General features: G+C 38.1%; 2 protein-coding genes across 8 annotated transcripts in view; one reads left to right on the top strand and one right to left on the bottom strand.

Moving 5' to 3' along the window:
- Nucleotides 1-3,554: 3,554 nt before the first annotated feature.
- yipf3 (Yip1 domain family, member 3) lies at nt 3,555-15,028 on the bottom strand. 7 transcript variants are annotated; one of them, XR_015504952.1, is made up of 10 exons: nt 14,781-15,028; nt 11,851-12,060; nt 11,605-11,711; nt 11,469-11,514; nt 8,507-8,599; nt 8,269-8,400; nt 7,602-8,163; nt 7,354-7,475; nt 6,995-7,181; nt 3,555-4,573 (listed from the first exon to the last, which is right to left on the bottom strand). XR_015504952.1 is itself a non-coding variant. In XM_087277552.1 (9 exons), the coding sequence occupies exons 5-9, from the start codon at nt 8,570-8,572 to the stop codon at nt 4,437-4,439; spliced, it is 573 nt and encodes a 190-aa protein (XP_087133678.1). In that variant the 5' UTR covers nt 8,573-10,224; nt 10,753-11,514; nt 11,605-11,711; nt 11,851-12,060; nt 14,781-15,028; the 3' UTR covers nt 3,555-4,436.
- Nucleotides 15,029-17,423: 2,395 nt separating this feature from the next.
- ncoa4 (nuclear receptor coactivator 4) overlaps nt 17,424-18,243 on the top strand; it is a 32,884-nt gene continuing 32,064 nt past the window's right edge. The window contains 1 exon segment of the mRNA NM_201129.1: nt 17,424-17,550. The gene's annotated coding sequence lies outside the window, so the exon portion shown is untranslated.

Below are 18,243 nucleotides of genomic sequence, written 5' to 3'. Positions count from 1 at the left end.
CGAGCGCAGCCTACTTCTATTCATTACTCTCTCTAGGGATTATGATGATGGTGGTGGTTACTTGGTTATTGGATGCAAGCTAAATGAATTGCATTAGAAAATAGAATTGAAAACTAGGAAATGTAAGTTAGTTTTTTTAAGAGGGACCCAGCTAGCAAAATTCATGCGGCTCAAATCCGGCCCACATACAGCATGGAATGATGAAACTTGGGTGGTCTGCTCCTGTTTGCCACACCTGAGCCACTTTATATCAAGTGGCCTTACATACTACATACTTGCATTAAAAATTACAATGTGCTTGTGTTCATATGTGTATTGTGCAACACTTATGGTAAAGGACTAGTTTGGTGGTATTTTCAGTTGAAGTCAGAATTATTAGCCTCCCTGTTTATTTTTCCCCCCAATTTCTGTTTAACAGAGAGATTTTTTTCAACACATTTCTAATAGTTTTAATAACTCATTTCTAATAACTGATTTATTTTATATTTGCCATGATGACAGTAAATAATATTTGACTAGATATTTGTCAAGACAATTTGTATATAGTTTAGAAACCAATCCCTGTGTACCTTAAGAGTCATGCAATAGTTTCAACAAGGGGCGTCCTTTAAGAGGAGCCATCCAAAGGACCCCATAGGCTTTAATGGCCGCCCTCAGCTGTAAGTAAAAGAAAAAGGAGGAGCTTTGCAGATTAAACTTAATAGAAAGTTCTTCGAAGGTATGGAGGCCCTTTTCACCTATTAGATTACCCAACGTGTGAATACATTTGTCATACCATTGTTGACACTGGCCAAACTAAATTGGATGCTTACCAATAAATAAACCGTAGTTATTAAATATAGGAGGATTCCAAGTTTGAATTAATAATACAGACCTTTTCTGCTGCTCTTCAGACTGAGAGAGTGTGATATTAAGGGGCCAAAACTGAGTTTGCGCTTATTTTTTAAGGTATATTAGCAAGCAAAATTTCATTAAACGTCAACGGAAGAACCAAGTTTTTTCAAGTAAATGCCAAAAAACTTCAATTTTATCATCAAACCAGCAAAGTAGGGGACGAAGGGTGAAAGACCAGTTATAAAGTTTGAAATTTGGGAGTGAAAGTCCACCAGCATATCTGTCTCGTTGCATTATAGAAAGTTTGAGACGTGATCGTTTGCAATTCCAGGTAAATTTGGTAATTACTCTCTGTAATCTATCCTAGAAATGAGTAGGAGGTGAAAGAGGCAACATAGTGATTTAGCTAATTTTAAATAAGTAGTCTAAACAAACAGCAAAGTTTTTATTTTTAATTTTTTTTTTAGAGAGAGACAGAAAGAATAATATATATAAAACGTATAAACGTATATACGTATAAAATGTAGGAATAACAATGAATCAGTATTTTGTTGCTGCACGGTGATAAACAACATGCCATTTCTGTTCAGCTGTTCATGCGGATGCACAAACACCATTCGTCCACCTGCTCATGTGAGGCCTGTGAATAATATATTGAGAGGATCCACATGAATGTCACTTGTCTTTCTCTGAGCAACAGTCTGCGGATGTGCTGGTGGATTGTATGACCAATTGTACCGTAGCGTGTCTGGTTGCATGGCCCTATCCTTGTGTCAGCCTCAGCGAGAGCAGGGAAACGTGAGCCATCAATTCAACAAACACAATCAATTCCTTATGCAGTCCAGTGTATGGACTCACCTTAACTTACCCGGATCACACTGAAACACCGGAGACTAAAAGTAAGAGTGGGGGTGCATTTAAAAATTGGTCATACTTTATTATAATTCATACAAACCACTAATAATTTATCACAAAAAAAAAAAACCTGCCTTCTTTCATCTGAGAAATATTGCTAAGTCACGAAGTATGCTATCCATCTCAGATGCAGAAAAATTAGTTCATGCTTTTATGACTTTTAGGTTGGATTACTGTAATGCTCTGTTAGCTGGATGCCCAGCATTCCCTATTAACAAACTTCAGCTATGCCAAAGTCCTTCAAACTATTGTGAGAAGCTTGTGGAAGGATACCCCAAACATTTGACCAAAGTTATACAGTTTAAAAGTAAAGCTCAAAACATACCAAGGAAATGTATGAAAACTTTTTACTGTGTGGAAATTAATAAAAAATTCTTTGAAAACAATTCTCTCATTATTCTGGCATTTAGCAAATGTAAACGATTTAGGAAATCCTGACGAACCTAAAATAGTAAACATTTAGTGTGATTTACCATCAGACATTTTACAAAAAAAAAATGTTATTTTCCTTTTTTAGAGTGAATGTAAACTTCTGGTTTCAACTGTATATGTATATGTATGTGTGTGTGTGTGTGTGTATTTTTGGGGGGGGGGGGGGGGTATTTCATTAAAAATGTATTTGTTTTTATTTGCACATATTTGTACTATATAGAGCTCAGATATTGGAGAAAGTGACCTTATAAACTTAACTTAAAAGATATACGAGTTCAACTGACTCTTTTTTTTTTTAAGTTTAATAAGTTCTGCCAAGTAAAACTTTAATATACAAGTTGTCAACACATTCAATCCAGATATGTTAACATAACTCAAAATATTAAGTTGTCCCAGCTAATTTGCACAATCGTCTTTTACAGTGTAGTTGCCTCGGTGGAAAACACAATGCATTTCATTTCAGTTACGAAGGCAGCCTCAGGTTTTTGGTGTGGACACAAGGTGACAACACAGTTGGTTTTCTTCAGCGCTACACTGAATTAAAAAATAATTAATGTCAGTTTTTAAGTGGTTGCAAACCATTTTTATGGGCTAAATTTAAACAAAGAAATTAAAGTTGAACATGACTAAATTGTATTAGTTTTTTTTAAATCGAGCCCATATAAACTGTTTGCAACCATCTTTCTTAAAAAAAAAAAACATATATCCAATAAATCATTTTTTCAATGTAGTTCTTTGGCATAGGCTTGGTGTGTCCTGGCCTTTAGAGTCCTCTACCTGCATTAACTTGAATCTCAAGTCTATCAAGTCTAATAAGCTTTGAGCTTATTTCCGAGCATCATCCATTAAGCTGCATCCAATCATTTGGAGTTGTGAAATTGCTGGGAGGGCGGCACCGTGGCTCAGTGGTTAGCACAGTCGCCTCAAAGCAAGAAGGTCACTGGTTCGAGTCCAGTTGGCGTTTCTGTGTGAAGTTTGCATGTTCTCCTCATGTTGGCTTAGGTTTGCTCCAGGTGCCTTTCCCACAGTCCAAAGACATGCGCTATAGGTGAACAAAATTGGCCATAGTGTTTTTGTGTGTGTGTGTGTGTGTGTGTGTGTGTGAATGTGTGTATGGGTGTTTCCTATTACTGGGTTGCAGTCAGAAGAGCATTCGCTGTATAAAACTGTATAAGCTGGAATAGTTGGCGGTTCATTCCAGTGGTGACCCCTGATAAATGAGAGACTAAGCCAAAGGAAATGAAATTGCTTAGAGAGTTCAGCAAGCCATTCACATTCAAAGCATCAGCTAGAGCTGTGTGGATTTCCAATCTATTTAACAGTGTAGTTATTTAAATGGCTTTTACTCAAGTTAAATTTCACAACCCAACAGCTTTAATTCAACTTTTCAGACTTTTGCTGCTTTATTTTGATATGTTTGTACAATATTACAGCACTTAGGTTTGAGGTGTAAAACCCCTAACCATTAGCACTAGACATCTCAGCGCAATGCATCTGATCACAAATGAGGACGACAGCATTTCTTTATTTCCAGGAACCCTTTAAATAAGCTCACATGTAAAAGACAACATAATGAAAGAGCACAGAACTTCCTCACCCCCAGCCATAGCTTTAAATAGCAGGAATCAGACTGCACCAAAATGCCTGGCTAACTGTGGATTAGGAAAAAAAACAACAGACTGCATGCACCAGAACAACCTCTCATCTTCAAATTAAAGTTTTTTTCAAAATCTGTACACTGAACAAAATAGATTTCTCTACTGTGTCTTAATGAAGAATTAAAATGACGTACGATCGAAAAACAGAAGTGTTATGTGATTTCATCCATTGTCTCAATAACCGAGACATCTCTGAGGACTATTGCACCAATTAATACACTCTCACCAAGCCGGCCAGCTGCATTTAATGTCAAATATAGTGAATTTTTAATTAAGGAATCCTTATATAACCTGAAAATACCATTCTGACATTAGCAGGTCATAGGATCTTCAACCCTTAGCAACAAAAAACGATTAAGACAAGTGTACAGTGAATGTGATAGTGTGTCAAAACGTCTCATAATAACATAAGTCAAAAGGGAAGTCATTTTGACCTAAGAGCATCAATATAGGCCCTTTTTACTGGAACAATATGTGAGATACAAGCTGAGCTCAGACCTAAGGTGCTCAATGGAAACCGCTCCATGATTCTTTTGCCATGACCCTACATATGTACAGCAGACTAGCTAGACTGTGTGACCTACCCAGAAGCCAAATTTACAATTGCTGTGACTGTACAATCGCAGCTATTGACTTTACGGTGGCATTCACAACAGCACTGGCAACCACAGGAACATCTCTGGCCACTCTCTGGATGGGTGGGATGTTTGGTCCTTCCAAGGTATCCAGAATACCTGAAAACAGACAAAAAAAAAAATTGGTAAAAACTGTAGCTAACACTGCAAAATCCTGACCATTAAGCTGTTTTAATGCGTACACCCACCCCAACCCCCAGTGACAACACTTAGAAGAAGTGCAAGGAAGGAGGAGCTGGAGCTCAAGCTCCCCTTTGCTGGTGTTCAGCTCTGGCCAAGTGGCTCTGCAGTGAGTACCACTTGATAGCTTTTGACAACATTGGCCATAATAAACAGATGAGTCACTGAAGCAAAGTCCAGCAAAGTCACAATAAGAGCTTAACGATATGACACTATGCATAAACTTGCGTTAAACATGAATATTTAGCATGTGTCTGTTGCCTTATTACAAACAAACATTGCACATTTCACAATATATGTTAAACTATCAAAAAAATACATTTAAACAGACTGTATGACCCTTTGGGGTGGCACTGAATACATTTACAATCTGTATATCCTGCATTTTGCATTACAGAATTGCTTACTCTTCCTTAAAGGCTGGTTTGTACTTTAAGTGATCAGCATGATCCATACTTGTAAACCCTCCCGTTTTTCCAGAGATTCTCCCGTATTTTACAGTTCTATCCCACTATTATTCCGTAAAGGTATTATTCCATATTTCTCCCGCATTTTCAGTGTTTCTCTGAAGGGTGGCAAGAAACATTAAAGAGCCAAGCCTCCTTATATGCAACCCATACCGCCGAACCAACCAGGGGCCGCCCCTTGCTCTTAAATGCGAGCCTGTTCTGTGCTTTCGCTTTGTTTAGGCACTAAAACACTTTTAAATAAATATAAAAACGGCACGATTCCCCTTCCTTTTCATTACAGGTGCCGCCTCCCATCCTATGCAATCCTCAAAACAATCATACAATGGTGCATGACTGTCAGCTGACGCTCTCCATCATGATAAATAGACCCCGTTTCCCAAACGGATTCTGTACATGCGATTTGGAAGCGGAGCGAAAGTCTGGGTTTTGGGTGCATGTTTAAACAGATATATACACATAATGAATAATAATAATAATATCTAAAGATGTTGATCTTGTTTTTTTTTTCTCAAACACAACTAATTTTGTCTTAAATGAGCATAAAAAGTTAGGAAAGCAGTTGAATGTCTTCATTATATTGTTAGATGTGTGCATTATTAAAGTGACACCTGTTATTTAATGTAATCAAACGAAAAAATCTCAATCAATAAGATTCATTCATTGCTCTTCAATCAGAATGTGTGAGTTACAGTGAAAAAAATGACTAATGAGATTTGGTAGCTTGATTCTATATTATTATAATAGCTATTAAATTTAAAAAGCTGTGCTGTTAGCTAATGTATTTGCTGCTAATGTAGGCTATATATTTATTTTTTCTTTTGTGAATAATAATAACAAAACATATTATTGACCATTTAACTGTTTATTTACAATGAAACAGCTCCAAATGAACATATTTAGTAATTTGGGGATTTTTTAAAGGAGGTTGGGGGGGAAGATCCCTTATTATGGTGGGCATATCCCTTATTTTCACATCCCAATGTTGACAGGTATGGCGTGATCCACGGCGCATGCCTTGCGTGTTGCTGTGCATTTATACTTCCGCGTGCTGTTTGTGTTGCTCTGCAATAAAACTTCAGAAACACTAGCTGGTAGTAGGTATTTAATGTTCCTCTGTGTCAAATTTCTTCGCTGGTGTTTTGTTTTTTCTAAATGCTACCTTTAATGTACAAGTAGCTAAAACTCGCTTATTCAGAGGCGGGAACTTGCGGACGTGTGACAACTTTAATCATAGGGTAAACACAAAACAAAAGTCTCCATCTGGAGCTCATTCACGGGACTCCACACTAAAACACTCACTCCAACAGGCTCACATTTCTCCCACACTCGTCACAGCTACCAAGCTGACCAATCACAGAGCTTGTGATATGCCTTACTGCGATGTGTAGTTACATTTATTGAGAGGTGCATGTTACTGTCTGCCTCAACCACGGATCATATGCGTTTGCTTGACGCAGAAGTATAAATCAGCCTTAAAGCTTGTACTGCTTACAAAATAAGAGTCCCACATACATAGTAAGCTTGGATAAACTTAAAAATAAGGGGAAAACTATCATTGTTTAAATTTACTAGGAAAATTCAATATATTCTGCTTTTCACACAGTTTTGTTTTACAAAAGAATGAGGAAACATTAGTGTCCAAATTGTTTATCCACTTATGACCTCTTTCAAACTATTTTTCAATCCCATTTTTATTTAAATCCTTCCCCTTTTCCCTCCCCCGACACTCCCACCCAAACAGAGCTAGACACACCCACTTTCCTGACTTTTTCCATACTAGAGGTGCGAAAACACCCTGCAGAAACGGAGGGTTTCATGGCCCTTTAAGATATCCGAATGTAAAGGACTGATTTGCACGCAGATTCATTACCTTCAACCATCTTATGGTAAGCAAAGTGCAGGTAGAGCAGAAACAGCATGTGCAGAGCAGCCAGAGAGCCACACAGGATGAGGCGAGGAGTCTGACCAACGGTCCGGGAGATGAGCACAGCCACCTGAGAAAAACACATGACAGTACCATATGCTGAAAACACATCCTAAAGCAGGGGTGCTCAACCCTGTTCCTGGAGATCGACCTTCCCAGAGATTTCAGCTCAAACCCTGACCAAACACACCTGAATCAATTAATTAGGACCTGAACAGCCCTTGATAATTACAGGCAGGTGTGTTTAATATAGGTTGCAACTGAAATTTGCAGGAAGGTAGATCTCCAGGAACAGGGTTGGTCACCCCTGTCCTAAAGCAATACATGCATAATCCCGGTCCATGTTAATCTTACTTAATTATGGGTTTTCTGAAAATTCTGATTGGTCAATCGTGACATGCAGGGGTGTCAAACTCAGGCCGCAGCCCTGCACAGTTTAGCTCCAACCATGCTTTAACACTTACCTGTAGATTTCAAACAACCCTAAAGGACTCAATTAGCTTGATCAGGTGTGTTTAATTAGGGTTGAAACTAAACTGTGCAGAGCTGCGGCCCTCCAGGAAGTGAGTTTGACACCTGTGTTCTAAGGTATGTTATTCAAAGATAACAACCACTAAATAACACAGACTCACCCAGAAACTTTGAATCACCTTGACCATCAGTGAATACATTCATATGTATCTGCTTGTCTGTCACTCTGTGGTTTTTGACTGTTTGGTGCCATCTTGTGACTGAATAATGCACAGGTTAGTGTATACTCCATCAGCTGTTTTAATTTCTGTTACCTTTGTGTTTAACGATTTAGTAAACTAAAATGGATCAGAACAATGTTTTGTGTGAAATTTGATATTTTGCAGCAGGTAGCCATGTAATAAGTGAAATAAAGTCATCCAGATTGGTTGTTTTTTGCAGAACAAAGCCCTTCAGCCTTTTACTCTGCTTTGCATCTGGCTGTTATTCTGCGATAACAACCTCCTAAATGTACCTTATCAGTAACTTACCATACGCAGAGTAGAGAGTCCTCCAATCACCATCCAGAGAAGGTAGAAGAGCGAATGGAAGTGGACGTTGTAGGTGATGAAAAGGACCACACAGTGGCCAAAGAGACCATAACCCTGAAAACAAACAAACAATCTTCAACATAATGTAAGCCAAATATTCCCAGCATTAAAAATGGAAGTCATCAATCCCTTCTACTGGATGATGTGATGTAAACTTACTAGCAAAGACAGCATCTGCAGCATGGTAATTTGAGCATTGCAGAGATAAGCAAGGAAATAGATGAAGGAGGACACTCCCAGCCAGTACCCAAAACCGGTTCCAATGGCAGTGCCCATGAGCGTGCCCTCTCTCTGTTTCAACAAACAAACACTGGTTGTAAGCAAGAGCACTGTGGTGAAGAAAAACATTCAGGGCATTAAAGTCTGCATGACGTTTCTTATTGGCATCACTGCTTACAATGACTGTTCCTGAGGTCTTCATGCCATGGAGCAGAATAGCCACCAGTGTGAACACCAGCATCATTGGTCCATACAGCTCTCCTGCCACTTTCTGGGTTTAAAAGATAAAAAGTGCCACATGAAGCAAAAAAAACTATTTGATCAGCAAATCCTGTGTCCAGTGTGTCACATTAAACTTTCTTCACATATTTAATGAGTACAATTAAACTTGGTTTCTGTTGTTTAATTCTTAAAGGGCACCTATTTTACCTCTTTTTAAGATTTAATATTAATATTATGGCTCTTCTTTGTGTGCCAGTTTAGGTTCAGTTCAAAACACAGTTCAGATTTGTTTATTATAATGTGTTAAAAGTGTCATGTTGGGGGGTGTTTACACAGGTCGCTGTTTTAGGGGTGTGTTGCTTCACATGAAAATTAGTTTCAACTTCCCGCCCAACTTAACAAGGGGGCGGAGCCAAGAGCTCCCCTCCTTTGTGTATGGCAGCAGACAGGCAGACAGAGAGAAGCAACATGAGTGAGAGGACCAGCATTCAGCCGTACATGGACGACCCGGACTTGGACACAGATCAAGCAGAGATGACTGTTGAGGAATCAATATTCCTAAAGTGCCAGAATGTGTCAGAGTGGTAGTTACAAAATCATTTGTGTAGTTTTACAGCCGCTATGTAACGATGCATGCATCATCCGTATAGGGATGCAACGAATAACCAGTTTCACTTTAATTTGAAACAGTAATTTATCATAAAGGCATCTCAACACCGTGTTTCTGCACGGAACAAAACTGCAGCAACTAAACAAAGTCATGCCAGCTGCGTGCTAATTTAAAGTTCCGAGCTTGTAATAATAATAATTCCTTACATTTATATAGCGTATTTCTGGACACTCAAAGTTCTTTACACATTGGGGGGTTGTCCTCATCCACCACCAGTGTGCAGCATCCACCTGGATGACGCGATGGCAGCCATATTGCGATATGAGGAGGCCCTAATGGACAGTGGCCAAATTTGGCCAGGATGCCGTCAAACCCCTACTCTTTTTCGAAGGACATCCTGGGAGATTTAACGACCACAGAGAGTCAGGACCTCAGTCTCATGCGAAAGATGGCGCCCACTGAGCAGTATAGAGTCCCCCTCACTATAATGGGGCATTAGGACTCACACAGACCGCAGGTTGAGCGCCCCCTGCTGGTCTCACTAACACCACTTCTGGCAGCAACCTAGCTTTCCCATGTGGTACACAGAGACTAATAACCACGCACACTGGATTAACTTTGACTGAGGCTATAACTAAGGCAAGTTCGTTATTTCCAATGGAGGGACGCGTACGCGAGGCAACACGTTTGCATTTTCCACCTGCACCTAGTTGAGATGACAGGAAGCTTCTGTGACCGCAGGAAATGCAAACTGCTGAAGTTTAAGAAAGACACAATGAAAAATACACTGGTTTGCAAACCCACTTAAAGTTACAAACAACAGCGCGGATGAGAGCAATCATGTGGTGAATGTTGATCCGTCAGCCGAGATCAATCGAATGTTTTGGGAGAGAGTGCTGACTCGGTGTATCAGCTGTTTTTAATGGTCCGAATCTCAATACGTTGCATTAACGACGTGTTCTGCGCAAATAGCCGCTAAATGTAAAATCTCTGTTGCTCATTCGCAGGAAGACGATGACGGCTCTTGTGTTGAGCCCAATGAGCCTTAAGCCTGATTTATACTTCTGCGTCAAGTGACCGGCGTAACCCACGGCGCATGCAACGCGCGTGGCTGTGCATTTATACTTCTGCGCGCTGTCTCTGCTGGTCTGCATTAACACTTCCGAAACGCTAGTTGGCAGTGAGGTGTAAATGTTCCTCTGTGTCGAGTTTCTTTTCTGCTTTTTTGCTTTTCCTGAACACTTCCGGGATGTACAAGTGGCTCAAACTCGCTCATTTTGAGGCAGCAACCGGCCAACGTGCAGCAACTTTAACTATGAGGTAAACACAAAACAAAACTTTCCATCCGGAGCTCCTTCACGGGACTCCACACTTGTAAACAACCGCTACATTGGGTTCGCGTGGCTCTCGGTCCCGCCCAGACTCGTCAGCGCTACCAAGCTGACCAATCACAGAGCTTGCGCTACGCGTTGTTGCGACGTGTAGTTACATTTTTTGAGAGGTGCACGTCAGTGACGGCCACGGCGAAGGGCTATGCGTCAGCGCCGTAGCATATGCCGGTGTTAGACGCAGAAGTATAAATCAGGCTTTACATCTAAAAATAGAGCAAGGGTGTTCCTTTGGTGACACCGCTTTGACTCACTCGCAAAAAATGGCGGCGTGAAACAACAAACTGAGGATATGGTGACGCGCCTGTCAATCAATAATGGTGAGCGGGTGGATTGCACTCCTACGTCAAGTTGCGGTCGATCTCAAAATCTCTCCAATTGGTCCATCGTTTTTATGTTGTAAAATTTTTGGAAAAAAAAAAAAAGGACTGGGTGTGTTTTTATCACCCCAATATGACAGTATATACACTATATTTACACACGTCTGTCCAAACAGATTGAAAAGTAGATTTTTCACCATAGGTGCCCATTCAGGCCGTACTCACACTAGGTACAGTTGCCTCGAACCGGGCCAAAGCACGCTTGTCCCCCCCTCCCATCTCCCCCGACGGCCCGCGCTCACACCATATCGGGCCTGGGCACGCTTACGTCATCGATGCTGCGCTGTTCAGTGAGAATCGCTTTCACTCAGCAGCACAGTGGAGATTTCTCTAGTTATATCGTTTCAGTCGTTTGATATGCAGTGACATGCAGTCAAATCAACACATATGAAACAGTCCCTTAAAGTCACGTCTCGCTTTCAGCTTCGGGCTTCGTGATTCAGCGCACTCACACTTCTCAAACGATCCGTGAAACGGGCCTGGGCACGGTTCGGATAGCATAGTGTGAGTAGGCCCGAAGGCTAGCATTATCAATCTTACCTGTGGAAAGTTGATCATTCGGACTGGGATCAAGGATTCGACCAGCCTGCAGATTAAGCAGTTGATTAACTTCAGAATCAGTGAAGATGCCCGAGTAAATAGTGTGAATCTGCTACTAGCCTGATGTGCGTCTTACCTGTTTCTCACTTGAATAGGCTCAACATCAAAGTATGGCCGGAGAATGTCAATATTAGCATAGAGATTGAAAGCTTTCGAGGCCTGCCGCTTTCCTGCCTGCCATACCTGTGTAGATACAAGTTATATCGGTGTATTTAGTGCCAAAGCTTAGGGGTACATAAGCAATGGCTGGTATAAACCATCATGCCAATACTGTGCAAATACATTTGAAATGAAACAAAAATGCAAGATCAAATGTTCTCACCTCATCTGCAACCTGTCTGCCCAGCTGTCCCTTCAGGCCCTTCATCCCGAGGAATTCTCCATATTCTCCGTTGTCCTCCTCTGTGGCCGCAGCCTCGGCGGTCACCTCCTCTTCCTCCCTCATCCGCTGATGCATTTCTCCCACATCCTCAAAGCTGGATCCAGAGGTGTCATCCATATTCTCCATGTCTATCACCGCCGAGCCGGTGCCCTGAGGTCAGTCACAGAACATTGGATGCTGTCTTATAAAGTCTCAATTAAAATCTCAGTTTAGCTACACCATGTAATGATGTCATGAAGGAGAGCACGGTTTACTAACGACTCAACGATGTACGTTCAATAAACTACAAAAATGCTCGGTACAACATTTACACTGTGGTTATGTGTACTAAGGTCATCCAACACCTTAACCCAACTACTGCCTTAACCCTAACCTTATTTCAATAAGTAGGACATGTTCCTGGTTTACATCCATGTTGATCCTGCAACAGCATTCTAATCAGCCAATCAGAATTAAGGGAGATGTTTACGGTTAGGCTTACGGTTAGATTAATGCACTTCTACATGATTGTTATCCAACTATTATTCCCCTCTGATTTTGGGAATAATTGACAGTTATGGTTAGGTTTAGGGGTTGGGAATAGGTATAGATTACATTATCATCAGCACAGATGTTAATGCAGGAAAACATCGTACTTGGCAAAATCATGCACTTACTTACCAAGTATTAATTAATAGTTTATTGAGCTAAAAGTCTTAGTTAATTGTTTGTTAAATGGGTGAATTGTACACTTACATAAAGTGTCACACTAAATGATTATTTATTTTCATGCATTGGATTATGATGTGACCCATTAAATTTAATTTTAAATGCTTAGAAACATCTTAAAAGTAATTAAAAAGCAATATTTCGTTCTTTTTTGTGATCTAAACACATTTATGGACCCTGGCAGAGGACGAAATGTGCATAAACTGTGATGTAAACACATTTATTGACCCTAGTAGAGGAAGAAATGTGCATAAACTGTGATCTTAACACATTTATTGACCATGATAGAGGAAAAATTGTGCATAAACTGTGATCTTAACACATTTATTGACCCTAGTAGAGGAAGAAATGTGCAAAAACTGTGATCTTTACACATTTATTGACCATGATAGAGGAAAAATTGTGCATAAACTGTGATCTTAACACATTTATTGACCCTAGTAGAGGAAAAAATGTGCATAAACTGTGATGTAAACATATTTATTGACCACGATAGAGGAAAAATTGTGCATAAACTGTGATGTAAACATATTTATTGACCACGATAGAGGAAAAATTGTGCATAAACTGTGATGTAAACATATTTATTGACCACGATAGAGGAAAAATTGTGCATAAACTGTAATGTAAACACATTTATTGACCCCGGCAGAGAAAAAAAACTTGCGACATAAAACACAATTATTGACCCCAGCAGTTATAATAAAAAAAGTATTATTATTTATTTTTCTAATCTTTTTATTAACATTTTGGTCAATAAAACAACAATTTCAAAAAGATCTGAAAAACACTAAAGCGCAAATATTTCAAGTACCTTTTGTGAAAAAAAATCTAACTGCAAGTTAAATAATGTTTTTTCATCCTTTAGAAAAGACAGTTTTATGAAAAATAATACAACATAATTATTCTGACCTGTACTTGTTAACGTAATGCAAGTTATGTAAGATGTAAGTTATCATACTTCACGTCAATCAAAATGATTAAAAATGTCTTGCTTGCAAATGAGTAAAATATAAAGATTTAGGGCGATATGGTGGCTCAGTGGTTAGCACTGTCGCCACGCAGCAAGAAGGTCGCTGGTTCGAGTCCCAGGTGGGTCAGTTTGGGTTTCTGTGTGGAGTTTGCATGTTCTCCCCGCGTTGGCGTAGGTTTCCTCCACAGTCCAAACACACACGCTATAGGTGAATTGAATAAACTAAATTGGCCGTAGCGTAAGAGTGTAAATGGGTGTTTCCCAGTACTGGGTTGTGGCTGGAAGGGCATCCGCTGTGTAAAACATATACTGGTGGTTCATTCCGCTGTGGCGACCCCTGATAAATAAAGGGACTAAGCTGAAGAAAAATGAATAGATGAATGAATATGAACTTTTAAAACACATTTAATTTAAACTTGTAACAAAACAAAATAATAATAATTATGGCTTTGATAGTGGCAACCACCAAATCCCGCGCTTTATATTTTTTTGTATGTGTTTTGGTTTGGTTTATTTACTCAATTTATATGATGTTATTTATGTATTGTATTTATTTGTTTAGTATTGTTCTGCTTTTATGTTAATGCTCTGTATTTGATATCAGTATGCATTATTTGCAGATAAGAAAATCAATAAAAAGTTCAAGCCATGAAAACACTAATTTTTTTTGTATTTTGGGTCTGTGCTCCTTAAATAAAATAAAATCATCATCATTTAAAATGATTCTTGTCAAATAATCCCTGACAAGATTTTTGGTAACGTTATATAAACGTTAGATTGTTCCACTAAAGGTCATTTGACATCTATAAACCATGGTAAAAACTGTTGTTTATATTGTTGAACATTTTGCTCTGAAGAAACACAAATAAACAAACAGGCCATATTGAAATATACTGAGAAAACTTTAAGCTGTTTTGACATTTAAAATTGCCTGTTTAATTTTGACCGATGTACAAAATTGTTTGACAAAGGTTATACAACACATTTGAGTCTTTAGCTTATTGTATTTTAAACACTTTGCATAAAATTTACAATTAATGAGCTAAACAATGTACATAAGTCGAAATGAAACTGAACAGCACCACAGTGGTCCATTTCAGGTGCTAATGGTCAAAGCAAACTAACGACTTGCTAAATAGATCAAATGTATATTACATTACTGTAATAATCACGAGCAGAAGCAAATTACCTGAATAATATTGTCGTCAAAACCTCCCCATGGTTCCGCGTTCGTGTTTTTGCTTCCTTGTGATGCCGACATTGTTTTGCACTGACAGCCACAATAATATAAACGGAAACTTTAGCTATTAGATTGCCAAAATATTGCTCTCTATGGTTTGATTTTGGTGTTCATTGTAGTTTGATTTTAAAACGATTTACGCAGATTGTTTTGCCAGCTGTACAGTGCTGGGACTAAAATCCGACGTAATGACGACTAAATGTCTGACGCTACTTCCGCTAACGTTAAGCGTAGACCAAAACTTCCTGACAAACCAGTCATTGGAACTGCATGTTCATCCATATTGTCATAATAAATCGAATTTAAACGCATATAAAAATGACCTATGTTCAATGACATAAAACATTGTAGTTTTAATGAGTTAACCCGAAGCAATTATGAGCATTCATGCCATGTCAAAATAAAAGTCCTATTACGTAATGTTAGGCTTATTTATAATAAAGATCTGTGTTTTTCCTTCATCTTATTTGATGCTGTGAAATTAAATGTTTCATTTTGCTTACTTCTTAAATCCATTAAATAAAAATTACTTGTATGGATATATTGTGATTTATAATCATTGTAAACATCCGATAATAAATTATTTCACGCAAAAGAAAATGTATTTAGATATTTTACATAATTATTTCTATCTATCTATCTATCTATCTATCTATCTATCTATCTATCTATCTATCTATCTATCTATCTATCTATCTATCTATCTATCTATCTATCTATCTATCTATCTATCTATCTATCTATCTATCTATCTATCTATCTATCCATACATCTATAATATTATAATATTCACAATAAATAAATATATTAATATATATTTAATATATTATAATACATGTATTATTAACACACACACACACACACACACACGTTTGTTTTTGTGAAAAGTGGGGACATTACATAGGTTTCCATTCATTTTATGCAGCCCAAACCGTATATTATATTGCCCTCACCCCACCCCACTCCTAAACCCAACCACCACAGGAGACTGTGTGCAGCTTTACTCTCTGATTAAACTCATTCTGTAGGATTTATAAGCATTTTGAGAAATGAGGACGTCACCAATGTCCTCATATTTCACCTCCTTTTTGTAATACCTGTGTCATACCCATGTCATTATACAGATTTGTGTCCTGATATGTCACAAAAACACGTACACACACACACACACACACACACACACACACAGATACTTTTAGAATTCTGCAAAAATATTTACATACGTAATTAGAATTTGCATTTGTATGTAATTTGTATATAAATAAACATTTAAAAAATATTAATATAAATATAATAATATGTGACATAAATTTAATAATATACAATAATAATTTATTATAACACTCCATACATATACACACAATACATTCCTATCTGGGTCTGGGATAGAACCTGGGTCTCTGGCATGAGAGGTGAGTCAAATTACCACTGCACAACTGGAAGTTGATGAATCCATTCAACGGAAGGCAATAAGAGAAAATGTTAGGCAAGGCAAAAAAATAAAAATAAAAATACACGATACACATATATACTTCATACATATGCCCACATAATACACTCTATACATATATACTCATGATACACTCTGTACATATACACACATGATACATTCTATACATTTGCAATAGGATAGAACCTGGGCCTCTGGCATGAGCGGTGAGTCACGTAACCACTGCGCTAGAAGTTGAAGAATCCAAACAACGGAAGGCAATAAGAGGCAAAGTCAGGCAAGGCAAAAAAACATTTTTCAACGTTTTTGTATGTAATGATGACTCCAGTAATGAAATGAGGACTGTTAGTTTTATATGGATTGACTACTCAGCATTCACAAGTTTAGTTAATTTTGACTGACATGACATAAGCAGAGAGTTGTATGAAAGCAATAACAGTTTTTCTTGTTTGCTTTGACCTGGTTAAAGAAACTAGGTTCCTCTTCATTTTCATTATCACTATCCCAGCAGAGCAGAAGACAGGTCTTGCAAATGTGTAAACTCTTTCTCATTGGCTTGACACATTTCCCCCACCATTTTTCAATACAGTTAACACACATGTCATTCAAGCAGTCCAAACTCCATTGTTTTAGTTATGGTAACCAAACAGAAACCATCTATTCCTAACTAATAAAAACTACCAACATCAGTATGAATTTACTGAAGCACCGGTTTGACACTCCTTCACACAAATCTTCAATTAGCAATCAGTCTGCAAACCTTATAAAAACGATGGAAGGTCTGTGTTGTTCTGTGACAGCATTGATGGAGGAGGTCAATATGGCTATGTCCTATACTCCCAATAGATTTCACTGTATATTGGTTTACATGTGTTTTCTCTAATATTCACAGTATACAATATACAAAATATACAAAATATACAAAATTTTCTCAAGCAAAAATCTGATAAATCCAGTAAAAGGTCTGTATTTTATGTTTTACGATTTCTTTTTTAAGACATTTCTGCAACTATCATTTCATTTACTACTGCTACTAATAAATACGTGATATTGTTTTCAATGGCCACCAGATGGTAGCATCATACTTAAAAACGCAATCACAGCATCGCGAGATTAAGTTCTGTCGCGGTGTTATCTGATCTCCTCTGACATTAGCCTCGCGGCCCGGCTAGAGAGTAAGCACGAGAGGACGCGGCAGTATTTCTTCCCAGGAGGGTTTATTATATTAATAAAACCTTCATTTCCACACTAGGATACCAGGTCACCCAGGTATGTATTCATCGAAACTTTACATATGATGTTTTGATGAGTATTTAAACTGTTAGCTAATATGGCGCAGGAATGTGAATGTAGGTTAGTGGAGGTGACCGCATGAGATCGCTCTGTTTAGTATCAAAAATACGTTTATGTTATTGTCATAGTGATATATTGAGGGTATTAACAAATGTATTTAATACATTGATGGTCGTTTTAATACATATTTTTAAATATATAGTATTTTAAGACTTCAGTTCACCGTGTTCCCCGGCACATTAATACTAAAAGGGGCTTCAGACGGGCGACATGTTGGATATATTTTCATCGTCCACTTCATATTTCAAGTCTTTGGTTTATTTAGGCTTTCTTATGATTTCACATGTCTTGAATAAGCGTGCTTTTGGCTTGTGTCCAACTATTTCCTAACAGTTGGTGAATTTCATCATTGCAAGTGATGTAAAGGCAGTGAAAGTGGTCACACTTTACAAAAATGTCTTATTAGTAAATGCTACACTGTAAAAACTATGCATAATTTAGTAGTTTTTCATATTTTGTTTATATGAAACAAGGTTTCAGATTTTATTAATATTTATTCTTTTGAATAGCATAATGAGACCTTGATAATTCTTAAAAAGTTGAAGATAAGTAAATTTTAATAACATTAAAAAAAATGTTTTATTAGTTTTAAGTGATATATTGTTGTTG

The sequence above is a fragment of the Danio rerio genome, chromosome 13, assembly GCF_052040795.2.
Source record: "Danio rerio strain M-AB ecotype USA chromosome 13, GRCz13ab, whole genome shotgun sequence".
NCBI classification, from domain to species: Eukaryota; Metazoa; Chordata; class Actinopteri; order Cypriniformes; family Danionidae; genus Danio; species Danio rerio.
The sequence above is the reverse complement of the archived record's forward strand: the minus strand, read 5'-3'. Positions and strand labels throughout refer to the sequence as shown.